The 19,159-nt window shown below is 33.3% G+C and overlaps 3 protein-coding genes and 2 long non-coding RNA genes across 8 annotated transcripts; 2 read left to right on the plus strand and 3 right to left on the minus strand.

Annotated features, from left to right (window-relative positions):
* Nucleotides 1–240: 240 nt before the first annotated feature.
* Nucleotides 241–3,832, plus strand: LOC107981874. Of its 4 annotated transcripts, none has more exons than XR_001729590.3 (4): nucleotides 241–2,546; nucleotides 2,627–3,311; nucleotides 3,388–3,514; nucleotides 3,577–3,832. It is a non-coding gene; the product is annotated as an uncharacterized LOC107981874 (long non-coding RNA). The 4 variants fall into 4 exon arrangements; XR_004226458.2 differs by having other exon boundaries at nucleotides 3,388–3,504; nucleotides 3,577–3,795; XR_004226456.2 differs by lacking the exon at nucleotides 3,577–3,832 and having other exon boundaries at nucleotides 241–2,307; nucleotides 2,396–2,546; nucleotides 3,388–3,411.
* A 114-nt stretch (nucleotides 3,833–3,946) lies between these two features.
* LOC116415933 (probable serine/threonine-protein kinase DDB_G0286627) lies at nucleotides 3,947–4,501 on the minus strand. Its single transcript, XM_031921607.1, has one exon. It carries the CDS (start codon nucleotides 4,499–4,501, stop codon nucleotides 3,947–3,949), a length of 555 nt encoding a protein of 184 aa, XP_031777467.1.
* A 7,088-nt stretch (nucleotides 4,502–11,589) lies between these two features.
* LOC116415924 lies at nucleotides 11,590–13,659 on the plus strand. Its single transcript, XR_004226462.1, has 4 exons — nucleotides 11,590–11,909; nucleotides 11,987–12,127; nucleotides 12,291–13,442; nucleotides 13,535–13,659. It is a non-coding gene; the product is annotated as an uncharacterized LOC116415924 (long non-coding RNA).
* A 168-nt stretch (nucleotides 13,660–13,827) lies between these two features.
* On the minus strand, nucleotides 13,828–15,973 carry LOC116415909. The gene is made up of 2 exons (XM_031921548.1): nucleotides 15,879–15,973; nucleotides 13,828–15,808 (listed from the first exon to the last, which is right to left on the minus strand). The coding sequence occupies exon 2, from the start codon at nucleotides 15,665–15,667 to the stop codon at nucleotides 15,275–15,277; it is 393 nt and encodes a 130-aa protein (XP_031777408.1). The 5' UTR covers nucleotides 15,668–15,808; nucleotides 15,879–15,973; the 3' UTR covers nucleotides 13,828–15,274.
* Nucleotides 14,368–15,158, minus strand: LOC107981602 (serine/threonine-protein kinase par-4-like). The gene is made up of 2 exons (XM_016987790.1): nucleotides 14,822–15,158; nucleotides 14,368–14,555 (listed from the first exon to the last, which is right to left on the minus strand). The coding sequence occupies exons 1-2, from the start codon at nucleotides 15,156–15,158 to the stop codon at nucleotides 14,368–14,370; spliced, it is 525 nt and encodes a 174-aa protein (XP_016843279.1).
* Nucleotides 15,974–19,159: the final 3,186 nt, after the last annotated feature.

A 19,159-nucleotide genomic window follows, 5' to 3' on the forward strand; every position in this document is an offset into this window, starting at 1 on the left:
CGCCTTTCCTTGTAGTAACGTGTGCACACGATACTACCTGGAGTGGAGCTCGAGTAGAACTGCCCGTTGCGCCGCGCGCGGCGCGGATGTGTATAGGTTCACGGTGCGTTGCGTGCGCCGCCTGGCGCTTCGCCGCTGAGTTGCTCGCCAGCTGCCGTGCTCCGCGCTCGTGCGGAGCACTTGCTACGGAAGCTTGGATGGGTCCGCTCTGTATGTGACGCGCATGCGCGCTCGCTCCGTGCAGCAGCAAGCGAGCCGTTTGCTGTCGTTTTTGTCTTTAATCATAAATAAAGCGTAACAATTGAAAATAAAGGAAAATCGGTGAAATAATAACGCATAATTTTTAATGAAGAGATAAATTTTCAGAAATCATAATTCAGTTGGATTTTTGTGCATCAGTGTCAACGATTCAAACAACGATTAAGAAGATAGTATATTTTAGATATATGATATTTGTGACTTCTACATGTTAAATTTTCTGATTCAAGAATATTTTCATAAAAATTTAAGCCACGAGGAAATTAAAGACATCTTATTGAAAAACCATGGCATAGTTACATCCGTAACTACTGTAAAAAGAAGACTTTCATCATTAGGATTAAAAAGAAAATATTATAAAGAGTCTAGTACAGTTGACATTGTAACTGCAATAATTGAAGAGTTATATTCAAGTGGATATAACCTAGGATATCCTTCATTGTGGGCAAAATTAAAAAAAAAACTATAATCTCACAGTGAAGAGAGAAACTGTTTATCGCTTTTTAAAAATAGCTGATCCAGAAGGTGTGGCAAATCGTTATGGGAATAAGCTACGTAGACGTGAATATTTAAGTCCAGGACCAAATTTCTTATGGCATCTGGATGGTTATGACAAACTCAAACTGTTCGGGTTATGTATGGCCGTTTAGCGAGATTTGACTTTCGCGCCGTAGCGCGTCAATCGCTACGGCGAGAGCGGGCGAGCGCATGCGCGCGCCGCCAGGGGCGTCTCCTTTTCACGCGGGATTGGGGCTAGCGAGGGCGTGCCTGTCAGTTCTGACAGCTCCCCCCGAGGAACCGGTCGACTTTTGCATTTTGCAAATAACTTGCGTCTACACCTCTTGTATTTGCGTGCAATTAAAGTCATCACTCACGTCCTTTTCAGGACGGTCGACTCTACTTGTAATTCCGTGCGTCGCGTATTGTGTGCGAATTACGAGCGGTGTGCTGTGTGTGTGTGTGTGTTTTTCGTGTGTTGGGCCGTCGGCCACGTTCGAGTTTCCTCGGCGTGCCGATCTCCACCCGGCGATCGCTACCTACGCGGCAGGGCTGAAAAGGTCTGCCCGTGGTCCAGGATAGGTTCCCTCGAGACGTCGAGGCGTCCTGCGACCGAGGAAGGTGCATCCCACCCACGTGCGGTCAGGGCTTTACCTCGCGCCGCCCACATTTCGTTCTGTGAACAAGATAGGAGAGCTCTCCAGCGTGCGAAAGGTACCTCGCGGCGAATTTAGCGTTTAGTCATAATTGCGTTTTTCTCTCTCTCTTTATTTGGTTTATCCTAGTCACTTTGCATTGTATAATTTCATTATTTCTTCAATAAAGCTATTCGCTTGTCCCGGCTTTTCTCTCTTCTCCGTGAGAGTTTTTACGCCGAGGCAAGTCGTCTTTTTCCCGCGCAATTCATTGTGTGTTTTTTTTGCGTTTGATTTATGCACCTAACCTTCCCTCACTCATTCCACCATTTTTAGTTTAAACATATATATATAGAACTCAGTAGCTTTTGTTCACAAACAATTTGGCTTTGACATACATGGATGTATTGATGGATTTTCAAGATACATATTGTGGTTAGAAGTAGCTACGACGAATAATGATCCCAGAGTCACAGCTTATTACTATTTACAAACAGTCAAGACTTGCAAGATCCTACCTACTATTATTAGATCTGATAAGGCACAGAGAATGTGCTTATTGAACGTCTTCAGTAAAGTCTACGGTCAAATCATGATGATGAGTTTGCTGGTAATGCTAGTTTTATAAAAGGAAAAAGTGTAAGTAACCAAAGGATATAATCATACTGGGGTCAGATACGGGGGAATATTCAGCTGATTTTTACATACAACTGTTTAAGTGTATGCAGTAAAAAAATGAATTTGACGGAAGTGGTTTGCATAAGAAATGCCTGCAGTATTGTTTTGGTCCATTAATCAAATATGATTTGAAGCTTACTAAGCAGCTATGGAATGAACATAGAATAAGAAAGCAAGCTGCATGAATAACGTTTCTGGAAAACCATACGTAATGTATCATTTGCCAGCACGTTTTAATGTAAGAGATTTTAAAAAAGAATTAGACATTGCAGTTGTTGAAAATTCTATTACAAATTCAACGACAAAACCAATTTTGTTTGATCCAGAATTTGAAAAGCTTGTTAAGTTACTTTCACCTAATGCTACGGTTGCTGCAACTCCTGATGAGGCATTATCTTTATATAGGAAAATGTTAAGTTTGATAAATGAATTCAAGAAAGATAATCAAATTTAGAAAATTAATCTACTCTTTAAAATGTATTTCTAATGAAATGATACAAAAGTATACAAAAATATTTTGCATGCAAAGTTCTACTTTATTTTTTCTATAATTTCAGATTACTGTAGGAATGAGAAGTACTTGAGAGGCCACTTACGGACAAGGGAGGCTTGTACGATATGATTGTTAAATAAATGAAGCAACAAGGGCATGAAGAAGAATTGTGCAGCTGGCTGAAAGAATCAAACATACCACAGAAGGCTGCAATGGCAAAAGCATGCAATGGTCTCCGGCTAAATCCATTGATAAATACAACTGAGTCTGTTTTGACTGCAAAATCTTAGGGATATTTTCTTCTTTTTGCAAATTAAATGCGACTTGAAAACATGCATGCAACTGATAGTAGCCTAGTGTCAATCAATACCAAGCGATGTTGTCATCAACCATTCGAGAAAGTTTTTTGATTTCGTTTTAACTTTTGAATATGCATACTAAAATTACATTGCTGACAAATTTCTTAAAATTCATTTGCATATGTAAAGCCTCATGTAGTTAAGAAAGCCTATGAAAAATTAGGAAAGGTTACCGAAACCTATGTTATTAAACATGCAAAAGAATGGGTACTTGGAGAAGGTGAAAAAATATTAATAGTTAATGAATTTCCTAGAAGATGTATGACAAAAACTGTAAGTAATCCAATACTATAGAAACGCAATAACAACTGTCGTATAATTCTATGTATTGCTGAATGTCACGATCTTCCACCAAGAATGTGGATGCATATAATAAATGCCAATCTAGAGGTAAATTTGAATTCATGTAAAATAAATAATCACATTTTTTCGTTACAACCTAAATTACATAAATATTTGTATTTAGCCACCAAAAAAATGCAAAAAAAAACACCAACTAAATGCAGCTTGAATCGTTGAAGAAGCATTGAATGAGATTTGGGCTCAGGCAGTACCTGGAAGTTTCTGGATAGCTAATAAACAAGTCAAATATTGTAACTATAAAGCACTCAAAGAATTGCAAAAGTATACAGTTTTATGTATTGAAAATTTGCAGACCCATGATACTCCTGAAAAGAATTAACTTCTTGCTCATCTTCCCTTACTGAACTGAGAAAGTTGTGCCATGAAATTATCAAGGACTGGGAGCGGTCAATACAGTACTCTGCTGACATCATATGGGAGAAAACATCTCATTGTTCAGTTAATTATCTACATATTTTCATTATTAAATAATATTAAATATTTTTTACGTTATTTAAATTAATTGTAGAAAAGATTTTAATAAATAATTCACAAATATGTATAAAAAATTAATGCATTTTTTATTCAACGTTATAGAACTTAACGTCTCTTTTAGTAATAGTATATAACACTATCAGTCTTATATCATTCGAGATCTAGTTTTGATAATCTGTGAATTGTACTTAAATTATAATTTCTAACATTTTAAAAATATCAAGAAGCGTGCTTGCCTTTGGCCTCTTATGAGGATCATGATCAAAGCACACTTTCAAAATATTTGATATACTTTTAGGCACACTTGTAAGATCAGGTACTTTTTGGGTAGAAATTATTTCTTTGTATGATTCATTCAAATTAAGCCGATTGGGTGGAATGGCCCAGACATCTGCTTCTTTGTATAATTCTACAAAGACACATGCCAAAGCCCAGACATCAGCAGCCGAATTTCCTGATTCGTAGTAAAGAAGGACTTCTGGGGCCATATAGGTGACTGTACCAACAGTACGTCCAGCTGTGGTTTTCAAACTTTCCGGCATGTCTTCAAATCTGCTTAAACCCATATCGCACACTTTTGTTACCAAATACTCGTTGACTATTGCTTTACTTATTTGTAAGCATATTTGTTGCTTTTGTATTTCAGCTAAGTTCAACTTGCGATTTATAATACTTCTTAGAGTATTGCTTTCAAAATACTCCATCACAAAACCTATCTCGCCATAGTCCACAAAAACTGCCATCAAAGATATTATATTGGAGTGTCTCTATTTTTTATATTATCTTACGTTTTCAATGATGGTCTTATCAGAATTTGAGGTAATAAAGGGTTTCTCTCTATATATAAAAAGAATATCGCCGCTGTCAGTGTCTGCTTTTCTCTTTAACCTAAAAATGCCCTCATTTGAGTGATTTAACGCCGAAAAAGGCCATTTTTGGTACCATGTAACCCAAAACTAACCTAAAAATGTCATAATGCAAGGGTTTTCACGCAAAAAAGCCTGTTTTTAGCTAAACATAGCCTTGAAATCGATCGTTTGAGGGTACTTTTGGCGTCTTGTGGTCTTAAAAAGGCCATATTTGGCTTATCTGCCTCTACTTAATTGATTATTCAAAATCTATTGACAGTAATAATTATCAGGTAAAAAGGAATTGAAGTTAAGTATGTTCAATTCGTACAAAGTATAATTTATTATCTTCATAGGCTATTTAAAATAAATTATGGAACGTATACAAGTAGCTTTTTAAAAATAACGAATGTTCACAATAGAAAAAATGATTCACTCATCATTGTCACTATCTTCATCAATACACACTTCAATTTGATCATTAAGAAACATTTTAGACAGAATTTCAGCTGGTCGTATGATTTTTGATAAATATCTTCCATGTGAAAGATAATAGATTATGGCAGCAATATGCGCACAACATCCTATAGTACGGTTACCGTTAGCACAATCACAACAGTGTCTTAAGATGCTAGAATAACCAATACCATTTGGTTTATACTCAACGAAACATTTGTATTGTTTTCTGTTAATATGCCTGGATTGAACTTCAAGTTTGAGAATATTGTTAGTCTCTTTTGAATATCCAATCTTCAAATTATTATCTGCGTCAAGCATTTCCGCTAAGTAAGATATTGTCTGTTTAAGCTGATATGTTCCTGTAAACAGAATTTTCAAATCTTTTATTGTTAATTCAGGAAAGTCTGGTAAATCATCTGAAGTTATTATTTTAAATGGTAGTTTCCGACGACTCCATCTTTTGTCTGCTACTAAAACTGCTAATGTATTTTCAACATTTTTTCTAGATTGCATAGCACTAAATATTTCATCTTGCATGTCTTCATCAGAATCTAGGCGTTTGCCAAACAAGTTATTTAAGTAGCAAGAAATTTTACAATAAGATCCAGTATTTTTCACCATTTTATTATCAAGTTTGTGATCTAATAACCTATATTTTTTCTTTTGAACTCCGTGCACTGCTTCAACAACCCATCGCAGTTTTGTCGTGAATCTTGTTTCATTTGATTCTTGCGTAGAAAGTTGAGATTTTGAACCTTTGAGTGCAGGCATCAAAACAATATAACCCATATTTTCTAATTTTTGTTTAATGTCCCTGAAACCTCTATCCAGTATAAAAATGTCCCCTTGGCGAAGAAGTTTCTGTAAAATATTCTGCTTCTCTTCCAATATTTCAATCAGTATTGTAGCATCATTTTTATTTGCAAGATATGGACCTAACTGGTCAACAACATAACCATTAGTAGTACATATAGTAAATGGTTTAGTCAGAGGAACTTTTTTTTGGCCTGAATAAGATTTTCTTTGGTACTCGTTATTAGAGCTTTTTTCATGCCTTATATAAGTACCATCAGCAATCAAAATAAGTTGTTTACCAGGATGTAATTTCTTTGCCATATTAGAAGTTTGATTTTCAATCAATTCATTTCTGTCTACATTTTCTAATCCAAAGTGTTTTGGTAGTAAATCTTTTTCGAAAGATAATAATACTGATTGACAAAAACGAGATACTTGTTGTTCGCTTTCAATGTCAAATATTGTAGAGATGAGCGAGTTAGAATTCCCAGAGCGCATTTTGAATAAAAATACGACAATGACTTGTGTCGCTGTCCTTACACAGGAATTCTTCAGAGAAGTGAGTTGATCTTTAAGATAATTAATATTTTCCCACGTTAATCCCGTAAAAACTTTCAATTTTTTTTCAGGCATGGAAAATTCAGCTACTGTATCTAACAAAGTTTCGTCTGCTTTCATTGATAATTGACTCAAAAATTGTAGTAATTCATCAATATATACCGTACTTGTAGTGGAAAAAATATTAATTTTATTTAGTTCATCTTCATAAAATCTTTTTTTAATTAAATGTGTGCAACAGCATCTATTGCCATGTGGAATAAAAACATTCATTTTACTATAAACTTGAATTCGGGCCTCTAAAGGAACTAATATATTATTAGTCTGTTTTTGGTACCCACAAACAAAGCAATATTTATGTGCCGCAATCGTCCTTTGAATAAGTAATTCCGTGGTTGCTCGTACTTTTTATTCCTTTATTGTGTATACAGATGATTGTGTACTTTCCTGAGATGATGAAGTGACAGTTAGCTGAGAAAATGATTCAGAAACATTTGAATCTTGAGACGAAGCAGTTGCTGGAACATTAACCTTTTTAGGTTTAGAGCTTGATATGTATTTGGCTAATCGCTTTCTACATGAATCACAAATTACATCATGGATGTAAATATCTTTATTTGATAATTGTTTAGCATATTCGATTTCAACTTCAGATTCGATTTCCTTTTCTCGACCAATTGATTTTCTAATATAAATATTACACATGGCACATCTTCGATCATCGCGTTTCCTGATATTATCTGACTCTTCATTACTATTAGATGCCATATTTATTTAACCATTAGACAAGAAGATCACTTCTGAAATAATAAAATATAAATATTTTACAATACATTTAAAAATGCTGTTAGTTAGTTTTTAAAAATCTAAAAAAATTGTTTGCCTTTTTTTAAATTAAAAACTAGAATGAATAATAAATATTACAAAAATATTATAATCTAAGTTCTTGTATAATCCAGTTTTCTCAGTAGCTTTACATGAAAAGTAAAAAAATAATATTGCCTAGTAAAAGTGAAATAAGTTGTATTTCATTTATAAGTTTTTTAAGCAAATAATTTTCTTTTGTCATAAAAACTGTATTGAAGTGCTTGCACCTAGTGATTTTATAAAATCAACAAACCTATGAAATTATTATATTCAATTTGTTTTTTTGTAAAAATATGTTCTTGTATCTAGACATGAATAATAGTGTATTTTAAAATAAATAAATAATGTTGTTTTTAATGATGTTTCATATACGTATGTGTTTAAAGCATAGGTTAGCTTGTGTTTACTTTATTCATTTTACATTTTTTTAACTTAAAAGTTAATTGACAATTAATAAGTTCGCATCCTATTAGTTCTATTTTTCATTTTTATTATTTCTCATGTATTGTTTTTATGTAAAACCAAATATTTTTTCTCATCTCATAATAATTAACTATAGTAAAAATCACATCATATATAGTCATATGCAGATATTTATGTGCATTTTTTATTAATTTGACAGTATTTTATACATAAACAAATTAATTATTGTTCAAGACTTTCTATATTTTATCAATTTAATCATACTTGTATAATTAATATACCGCATTACATCAAAACATGCAACTCATCAATCGTCAAATCCGTTTCTAGCAAAAGTTTATTGTCATATTTTATTCAAATGTTTTTCCTTCTTAATTTTATTTAGTTAATAGTTTCAACAACTTTATGTTTAACTAATTTCTCATTTTACTTTATGTGATTAGCCTAAATTGGTTAAGTTAAATAGATAAAGACTCGTTCCCCTTACATGCATTGTACGTATATCTATATCTATAGGATTGAAAATTCATTTTTATTAATTACTTTTTTGTTAGCTTATTGATTTAAAATCTGATTGCTATTTTTGTTTTAGGATAAGATCGGATCTTTATGCGAGTACTAAAACAGTTTATAATTTAATGTTGGTTTAAACTTTTGATTTTATGCAAGAATTTAATAACGTACACAACATGTTTTTCTTATTTAGCGTATAAAAAGGTCTAATAATTATCTGTTATTATTATTACATTATTATATTATTATATTATATTATTATATTATTATATCATATTATTATATTATTATATCATATTATTATATTACTATATTATCTGTCATTATTTTTGATACAATTACTCTTAATACTACAGAATTTATAATAAAAATTTTATTTTTCTACCCATTAATAAGTCTTACTCTGCATATACCGGTAAAATACAAGTGTATTTATTATAAATACATGGGAGATTTTTTATTTATCAGTAGGTTGGTTACAGTATTTTTTTCAAAACTCAAAGTGTCGGCATAAAAATAACATTTTAGATATTAATAATAGGTTTTGATTTTAAAGAAGTTATTTAACATAATATTAATTTATTGTGTAATATGTCTTAGAAATACATATAACCCTAATATCAAAGCATATAATCTGTGATGTCAAAACTTTTGAAAAACTTTGTTAAATCTTCATTTTTTTAAAAGATATGTAAAATATATAGTACTCACTTTAAATATACAAGATTGTTAGTTTTGAAGTAAACAGCAGAAAGATTTAAAGTAGCCGCGTCAGCCTTCGGTTCCAACTAACTCCAATGTATTTGAAAATAAATACTTAACTACTTTATTATTTTTTCTAGTATTGCTATCAATTATCAGTCAAAAGCCGAAATAGTAAAAAGAAAAATCGAAACAATTTTTATTTGCTAGATTTTAATTTACTTTAAAAGTTATAAACTTATACTAACAGCGTTTTCACCATTCACTTGTATTAGTATATTATGGAGAAAGTACAATTGAGTCCGTCGTCCCGTACCGACCTCGGGACATACCGTCTGAAATAAGCTGTTTTTACGGGATTGGCTAATTCTGTACCGTCGATTGGGTTATCGAACAGAATTAGCCAATAATATAAAAGTGACTTATTTCAGACGGTATGTCCCGGGGTCGGTACGGGACGGGACGGGACGTATTGTACTTTCTCCCTTATATAGACAATTGTAAGAAAAAAAAAATTAGTTTTGAAAAAGACAATGTTGGCCATTGTTTTGCGCATCGTTTAATTAATTAAGAAAACAAAATACTTTATTTGTTTATGCTCCTGATAATTCTTAATTTTATGATTGACCATTCACTACGCAGATCGTCTGCATTGCAGCCGCCGCGTCAACCGCGCGGCCAAGCATAACCTTTTATTATAAATAAAAATAAACAATAAACAAAAAAGTGCGACAGAGACAATACTTTCGACCAATCACAGAACGTTTAAAAAGAACATAACATTAGCCATCAGTTTTATAATAAGGTGATATCACAATTCTGATAAGACCATCATTGAAAAGTAAGATAATATAAAAAATACGGCTTGGAGCGAACAAAATATTTCATTTGATTATGTTTTCATGGGAAGATATGCAAAACTACTCAAAAGGAGTCACTTTAGTAACTAAATTGTAACATAACCAGCTAAAAACGTGAAAAAATGGCAAAAAAATCAGTTTTTGGCTCAAATCGAGTTGTGCCACCATTTTTAAGGAAAAAACGTTAGTGCCATCGTAAAGAACGGGAAAAAGTACACAAAAAAAGTCTACTTAAAAAGTTGCACCTCAAAAACAAGGGGGTCAAAATATCGATTGAAAACTTTAATAATTTTTTTAGATCCGATATTTGAGGTTATGTAATCCCAAAAAAATTGCAGTTATTCATGACATAAAAATACGCCAATGTGAATTTTTAAAAAAATTTTTATCCTATAGGGACTTCAGAAAAAAATATAATCAAAAAAACACGTTTATCGACGTTACTGCGCATGCGCACTAGGCAGAGAGCTAAAAATTTGGCTATGGGAGTTTTTTTTTATCCCCCATCGAATGGTATATAACATATATACATTTTCCAAGGGGGCCATTTCACCATAGTAACCCGGCTATAGCCTTTATCATAAATTTCATCCTTGAAACTGCCAAGCTTTGCCAAGCAATTTATGAAATATGAGGAGTTGTCCTCATTTTTAATTAACTTTATGCTCTCCTCTACAATGTATTCATAGCAATAGGCCTTCGATGTAACCAAATTGAGAATCTGTTTATCTCCTGCTTTTAAAACGTACTTATAGTTATTTGAATACTTGTGTTTCCAACCAATCAAAATTGATTTTGTAGTAGAATATGAACCAATATACTATGAAAATATACTTGAAAATACCCCAACAATTTATGTATTATAAGTATGCATTCTAAAGTGTACGTTAGATATTGATGTGTTTTTCTTTGATAAAGAAGAAGTACTTTCAGTTTCGTCTTCGCTTAATGTTTTTAGAATTTCAGCCATCCTATGATTTTTGGCGCGTTCCAGATTATTCTTTGCTACAAATATAAATCTTATAGATAAACAAGAGCAAAAATCAAATAAGTGAAAATAAAAAACTTGTTGTTTACTTAGAAGTGGTTTCAACTGAAGCTAAAGCAAAAATATTATATTGTTTGACTCCATTGATGACTTTAGCCCTGTTATTTTTAATATCCACAGGACATACATCATTGTTTAGCGTATAAGTTAATCATGTGACCTTAGGAAAATATTCTTTAACGCTTTTGAAACTGATAGTACCGTTAGTAACATGAAAACTGTACGTATTTTCATGATCACTTATGGTTACATAATCCATTGTGCCGTTGCCTCTTTTATTGAAGTAAAAAAACGTGATACAAGCACGTAATTAAAGACAAATGAACAAATCTATAAAAATTATGCATTAACATTTATAATAATGATAAACTACACAAGAAAATCAATGAAATGACTTACTAAGAGGTACTCAGAAGGGTTAGCTTGCTCCAAAACTGATATTTAAAAACCATACGCCAAAATATTGTATGAATGTTGCATGATGCACAAAAATCCCACTTATAAGTAGCTGATACGATTTTTATACTATCTTCTTAATCGTTAGGATCGTTTTTTGGATTAGATTATTGCTTTAATCAAATGTCCGAAACACGTGCTCCAAAATGTATCCAAATATTTTCTGAGTAGATTATAGTTGACACTGATGCACAAAAATCCAACTAAATTATGATTTTTGAAAATTTGTCTCTTCATTAAAAATTATGCGTTGTCATTTCACCGATTTTCCTCTTTTTCACTTTTTACGCTTAGCATATATCTAAAAACAAAAACGACAGCAAACGGCTCGCTCGCTGCCGCACGGAGCGAGCGCGCATGCGCGCCACAGACTACGGAAGCGCCTATACGCCACCTATACGCAATAGACTAAAGCGCGTTAGGAAGGGGCAAGGCCTTGCTCTTGCGGCAATAGCAAGGGCTTGGGCTTGCTCGGTGAGTCGGTGTTCCAGGAAATTGAATTATTGAAATCTCAAATAGGTACATATACACGTACGTGTATGTACGTCAAGTTGCAGTTGAAGTTTTCTTTAACAATCTCTTTAACAATTTGGCTTCGATTTGTAATGAATTATAACATAACGTAAGTAAAAATTTTACATCCAAATATAGTATTGCAATTTGTGGTTAGGTTGATGACTAATTTTTGAATCTATTCAGATGGATTCTGGGAAAAAAGAAATCATTATTTTTAATACATCAGCCAAACAAGAAAAATACCTACGGATCAGTACGTTAACTCTAAAAAGAGCGTCTTAAAAGATAATTTTAAGAAAGATGGAGTGTTAGAATATAAAGCAGGTGAAAAACAATTTTTTTCTCCAAATTTTAACTGTTTTCAAAAAAATTATCAAAATAAATGTTTAATTATTTGTATAATGTATGATTGTTTAGAAAAATACAAATTCATAATTCATAGTTTTGATAATGATTTTAACATCAATATTATTCATTTTTATTACAGATAAAGAAGTAAGAAAACATTAGAATATGGCAAAAGTTGATGAATTTTATTTAAAAAAAATTGAAGTTATAATTTTTCAATTTCTCTTTGTTCACTGTCAAGAATTATGCAACGTCATCAATGGAAGAGGAAAAATATTGAAGAAAGTTCGTTACAAGAAATAGTTAACGCTATTTTAATGGAGTTGCAAGGTAGTGCCTATAGGCAAATTATAATTTTGGATATCGTGCTATGTGGAAACGCCTTAGGAATGTATACAAGCTCAAAGTGAGACAAAAAGTTGTAATGAGACTTTTGAAAGAACTTGATCCTGAAGGTGTTGAAGCATGCAGTTGGTACAAGTTAAAAAGAAGGGTGTACGAAGTTCCTGGGCCAAATTATCTATGGCATGCTGATAACCACGACAAGTTAAAGAGATTTGGCTTTGCAATATGGATGCATTGATGGGTTTTCAAAAAAATTATTTGGATTGAAGTGGCAACAACTAATAATGATCCAGGAATCATTGCTCATTATTATTTGCAAAACATCAAAAAGTGTGGTTTCTTACCAGCTATTATACGGACAGATAATGGCACAGAAGCTACACTAATGGAAGATCTTCACAAAGCTCTGCGTTGGAAGGACACGGATGAGAATGCAGGCCATAAAAGTTTTTTAAGGGGTAAAAGCACTCACAACCAACGCATAGAAAGTTTTTGGAGACAGTTTCGTCAAAGATTTTTACATTAATTTTTTTAAAGTAATGGAAACTGAAAACTTGCTGAACGTGTCAAATAAATTTGATATTGAGTGCTTGAGGTATTGCTTTGGTCCGCTGATTCAAGGTGAAATCTCATTTGTGATAAAAGAATGGAACGAACATAAGATCAGGAAGCAAAATTCAAGGGATATTCTTGGAGGAATACCAAATGAACTATATCATTGGCCAGAGAAATATGGTGCTCATGACTACAAACGACCTGTAAAAAAAGAATGCCTTCAATCACTTTTGAATGATTACACAAAGTTTTCAATTATTTATAATAAGATTATAGAAGAAATAGTGAATTTGATTCTTCCAAATCCAGTATCCAATCCATGTACAGTTGAAGATGCTTATCACCTTTACATTAAAATCAAGAATATAGTTGAAAACTACATCATCTGATGGTAATATAATTTCATATTATAAATTATCAGTAAATTATAAACATTGACTATTATAAAATCAGCATTCATATATATATTTGTTCATTATGTAGATGGAACTCAAAAGCTGGACATCTTCAAATCATCGAGAATGAGTCTCATTTACAAAAGTGCCATTCCTAATTTTAGATGACTATTTTTTCTGATTATTATTATAATTATAAATTATACATATTAGGTAGTGAATGTATTTATAATAAAAGATATATATATATATATATATATATATATATATATATATATATATATATATATATATATATGTACATATTTGTAAAGCTCTAATGTAAAAATATCATTAATAAAAACATATTAAACAATAATTTCATATTTATTGTCCTTTTAAGTAATTAACATTACAAACTCTTAAGTGAACATCACAGTCGAAACTTAAGGTAAAGTTCTATAATATCACATGAATCTTATTTGTCTTATTATTATCTTGTAATATAAACTTCAACGTCACATCATAAACTTTAAGTTATATGATTTTGGTACTTAGCAAGTATTTTACTCGACTAGAGTTAAACAAACATAAATAACTTTATCTAATATCTAAAAATACTTTGTCGTTTCAATCAACAAATTGTTGATTCTGTATTTGGCTTTGAATAACCAAGTTCTTTTTCAAGTAGTATTAATAAGTCTTTCACTTGTGGTCTAAATTACGAATTATAATTAAAACACTGTAATACTGTCTTTCGTAGAAATAAAGGAATGCAATTCAAATCTGGGATTTGTTTCTTTTTGAAAATTTTAATAAGTGCACTTAACACGTCACAGGAAGTTAAAAGTTTCCAAGCATCAGCTCCACTGTATAGTTCAATCAGTGTGACTGCAAAGGACCACACATCAGAATAAACTGTTGCTTCCTCTCGTTTTAAAATTAATTCTGGGTCCCTCTAATGTTTCGTATGCAGGTTGTATTCAAATTAGATTCTGTTATACCACCCTTCGCCAAACCTAAGTCACAAATTTTGACTCTGAAATCCTCACTAACAAAGATATTTCCAGGCTTGATGTCACGATGAACAATAGGTGTTAGCTGCATGTGCAAATAGGTCAGTACGCACGCTATTTGATAACACATTTCATGTCTTCTAATCATAGTCAAAGTATATTTTGTTCCAATATCTTTTTAAAGATTATGTCCCATAAGTTTCTTGATTCAAAGTATTCCATAACAATGTGTATTTGAGTAGCAGCTGAGCAATATGCTGAAACCGATATTAAATTCACGTGTCTAATTTGATCTAACAGCTGAATCTCTCTGAATATTAACTTTTGATTCCTCCATTTTTGCATTGATTTTATTGCTACAATCCCATTGCAAAATTTACCCATTCGCACTATTCCTTGAGCTCCTTCACCTAATACCTTACTCCAAATCTCTATCTGATGCTCCCCAACTTTTTGAATCGATGTTTTTAATGAAGTCTCTTGACTGGTTGTAGATGGTAATAAAGCAGCTGGCTTCTTGAAGTTAAAAGCATCTTTTTCATGAATTTGATCATCATGTCTTTTTGCAATTGTTACATTCTCTTCATCTTTTAGGCTAAGCGCAGATGATTTTATCTTTACTAATAGCAGACTGCTGGAAAATTTTATGATTTTTGAAAAAGATGGTGATGCAATAGAGCTAAGAACTGAGTTTTGGGTGTTGCTGTTTTTGGGCATTGCTCTCTTATCGTAAGTCCAGTTATCAATATTACTGATACTTTTCAAAACTGCAGGATCATCTTTATCGTAAGTACTTCTATTATCGTCTAATATATATATATTTTTTTTATTCTTCAAATCATCAGTGAGCGATGAATTGTTGGCATTAGATTGATCTGTTGAATGTTCATGAGAACGGAGTTCAAAACTTTTTTCTCCGATTGATTGCTAAGTTCAGCACCCAATCCTTTTACTTTAGTTGTTAGTAAAAATATAGTTGCACAATGACTTTTATTGCGAATTTTCTCATGGCAAAAAGCCCAAAAATCACAGGCTTTGCCTGTCGAATCCTCAAAACTGAGAAAACATGTTCCATCAGATTTGCCTAAGCAACTAACCGAGAATCTGAAATGGTATTTATTATCATCATCGATATATTGTTTCAATAATTCCGACTTGACCTCTTCGTAACTATATTTTTTTATGTAGTTTAATGCTATTTTTTTAGTTTTTCCAATCAGTCCCATACTTCCAAATTTCCCTTCGTAATTTATTCGATGTCTCCATCCTACAGTTAAAATTCTTTGAACGACAGGATTTTCACATACAAATTTAGAAGTACTTGGCTCAGAAACTTGTTTTTTGTTGCCAATTTTGAGACTGGAATGCTATAACATAATATTTTAATTAAAACAATAATAAAAATTATTAAGATAATTTAAATCATATAATATTTACCTTGCTCTTGGGTAGCTTTACTCCATATTTATCATTGCTGTGGATCCTGTCAATTAAATCGTGTACGCGTTCGACTCGCACAGCTTTGGCTTCGATTCATCTATAATAAATATTTGAATTCTATATTATTAATGTTTAATGTTTATGTATGCTATCCCTATGTACAGGCAACTGTGTTTGCCTCTATAGGATGCCATTCAAAGGTATATGTATATGGTATTAAATAAATAAATACGTATGCATAAAGAAATCGTACCTTCTGACGGTGTAAAATAATAATAATTAATATCATTTTCCAAAAGAAAAGTTTCCCTGTCCGTCAACAATGCGTAGACTTTTTCACCTGCTTTATATTCTAACACTCCATCTTTCTTAAAATTATCTTTTAAGACACTCTTTTTTAGAGTTAACGTACTGATCCGTAGGTATTTTTCTTGTTTGGTTGATGTATTAAAAATAACGATTTCTTTTCTCCCAGAATCCATCTGAAGAGATTCAAAAATTAGTCATCAACCTAACCACGAATTGCAATACTATATTTTGATGTAAAATTTTTACTTACGTTATGTTATAATTCATTACAAATCGAAGCCAAATTGTTAAAGAGATTGTTAAAGAAAACTTCAACTGCAACTTGACGTGTATGTATATGTACCTATTTGAGATTTCAATAATTCAATTTCCTGGAACACCGACTCATCGAGCAAGCCCAAGCCCTTGCTTGCCGCAAGAGCAAGGCCTTGCCCCTTCCTAACGCGCTTTAGCCTATTTCGTATGGGTGGCGTATAGGCACTTCCGTAACAGACGGAGCGGACCCGACCAGGCTTCCGTACCTTGCAGATGTTGCGCGCGCGCGCGCTCAATCCGCGTCGTACGGATTCGCCTTTTGTTCGTTGCGCGCGCGCTCTCTGCGCATGCCGCGTCTTTTGCGGCCGCCTTCACACGTATTTACATGTGCGAGACTCGTGTCTCATCATATCTCCCCCTCCCTTCGGAGCGTGAAATTACGCGAAGAGAAATTTCGCGCTTAGAAAAAAAAACGATCATGCGCGACGAGAAGAAAAATAAATCTAAAAAAAATAAAACTCACTTCCGTGCTTCTGGCCTCGCCCACGTGTCTGACCTCGCCCGTCGCCGGCACCAGGCAGAGTAGCCGCTTAACGTCATTTTACCGCACGACGTATTTTTTAACGCCGATTGGTACAATGACGTCATGCCCATCCGGTAGCCGTACCAAACGACGCGGGAGGTTGGCCGTTGAGTCGCGTGGTGGTGGAAGTGGCAACAAGTGCGTGATGACAGGTCATGTTGTCGTCACAGGCTGCGGCGGAGAACGTTTCGGCGACGATGGCGGTGTCGTTAGATCTATCGTGGCCACTATCGTCCCGTGTTGTGGGCCCCAGCGGTTTTTCCCGGTTGACACACGGCGTACGGTGCTCTTCGTCAGCTTCGTAACCTTTTTCTTCTGAGTGCTCATATGATAATCATATGATACTTTCGACCGAATCCTCATATGAGAATCATATGAGTGTCGTATGATATATCATAAATTCTCATAAAAATAAATAATTATTCTACCCCTATTCGATACTTATTAATTATATCTTTCTTTGTACTGTTGATTTGTAAGTTGCATCAAGAATTTATTTTTTCATAGATATTACATTGAAAAAAATCCGGACTTGTGGAGATTTGAAGTCTGAACCTCAAGATTATGAAGCAAGCGTTTTACGACCGAGCCATCGTGATCTTTCATATTGTCGATTACTTTAGTAGAATGAAATAGTCATTATAACTTACGCGCCCTTGTATGTTTTATTTATTATTACTCAATTACTATTAGTGTGTTTTAATAAAATAAACTCATTATAATTAATTAATAATAAATAAAGCATACAAGGACGTGTTAGATAATATAATGACTATTTGAGTCTACTAAAGTGATCGACATCAAAGATCACGATGGCTCGGTGGTAAAACGATTGCTTCATAATCTTGAGGTTCTGGGTTCAAATCTCCACAAATCCGGATTTTTTTCAATGTAATATTTATGTAAAAATAAATTCTCGACGCAACTTACAAATCAGCAGTACAAAGAAAGATAATCAATAAGTATCAAGTAGGGGTAAAATAATTATTTATTTTTATGAAAATTTACGATATATAATATGATTATCATATGAACACTCATATGATTATCATACGATTATTTTCAGCCCGGTTCATGCCGATGATCCAGTGTGGTTGTTGCTCTGCCACTGCTGCCCAAGGACTCGTCACTAAGAAGACCTTTATTCTCGTTTGGACCAGGAGAGTCTGTTGGATGGTGCTGCTGGTATGGCTGGCGAAACGAAGCTCGATTGCTGACACTGCAGTTATTGCCTCAGCCCCATGTTCCACACAATATTCCGCGGCTTCTGGGCTCAGGGTGGAGATTCGGGCTTCGGTGTCAATGATGGCGAGAAACTCTTGTCTGTACACCGATATCTCTACCAACATCGGTGTGGCTCTCACGAGAGCGCTCCTGACTAGCCGGTTGTCCATCCTTCTTGACGTTGATTCGACGACTGACTGTAGTTTTTCATCGTCGGCGCATTTATAGCTCCTGTTCTGCATCGGTGAAGGTCTTTCACGTGTATATGTTTCACGTAGCGCCCTCTGTGGTTCTGCAGATCAGATATAACCGGTGACACCTGTCTCTTGACCGTAACCCGAATAGAAAATGAACTGAAGTAACTTATAAGGATCGGATCAGGGTACCTGATAAGAGCCTTAGGAGGCATGTGCGCAGGCTTTGATCAGTCCCTTATAATAAACGAGATGATCAACGTTTTATAAGGCAATGATCCGGGATTAGAGTGGTATAACGCTTGTTAACTCAACTGAGTAATGTGTTAACTTCAGGCGTGCCTGAAGACCCCCTGAATTTGAAAAATTGTAATCCATTTTCGTAAAAGGTTGAAATAAAAATAAGAATCAATATATTACAAATGTTACTGAAAATAATTAGCAAATATTTTTATTTCCATTTCAATATACATATATACATATATACATAAATAAATACTTACAAATATAGTACGTGCATTATAAGTAAGTAAAAGTAGTACATACGTATAAATAATCGTTTACAATCTTATTCGTTATACATGTGAGATACAATATAAATATTAAGTATTATTCTTCAGTTATTTTTCTTTGTTTCTCTCGACCTTTGTTCCAGTCCGTGCAAAGGTTCATATCCGTTACAATTTGCTGTGGTTTCGAGGCACCACCTTCGA

This window comes from Nasonia vitripennis, assembly GCF_009193385.2.
Source record: "Nasonia vitripennis strain AsymCx chromosome 1 unlocalized genomic scaffold, Nvit_psr_1.1 chr1_random0013, whole genome shotgun sequence".
NCBI lineage: Eukaryota > Metazoa > Arthropoda > Insecta > Hymenoptera > Pteromalidae > Nasonia > Nasonia vitripennis.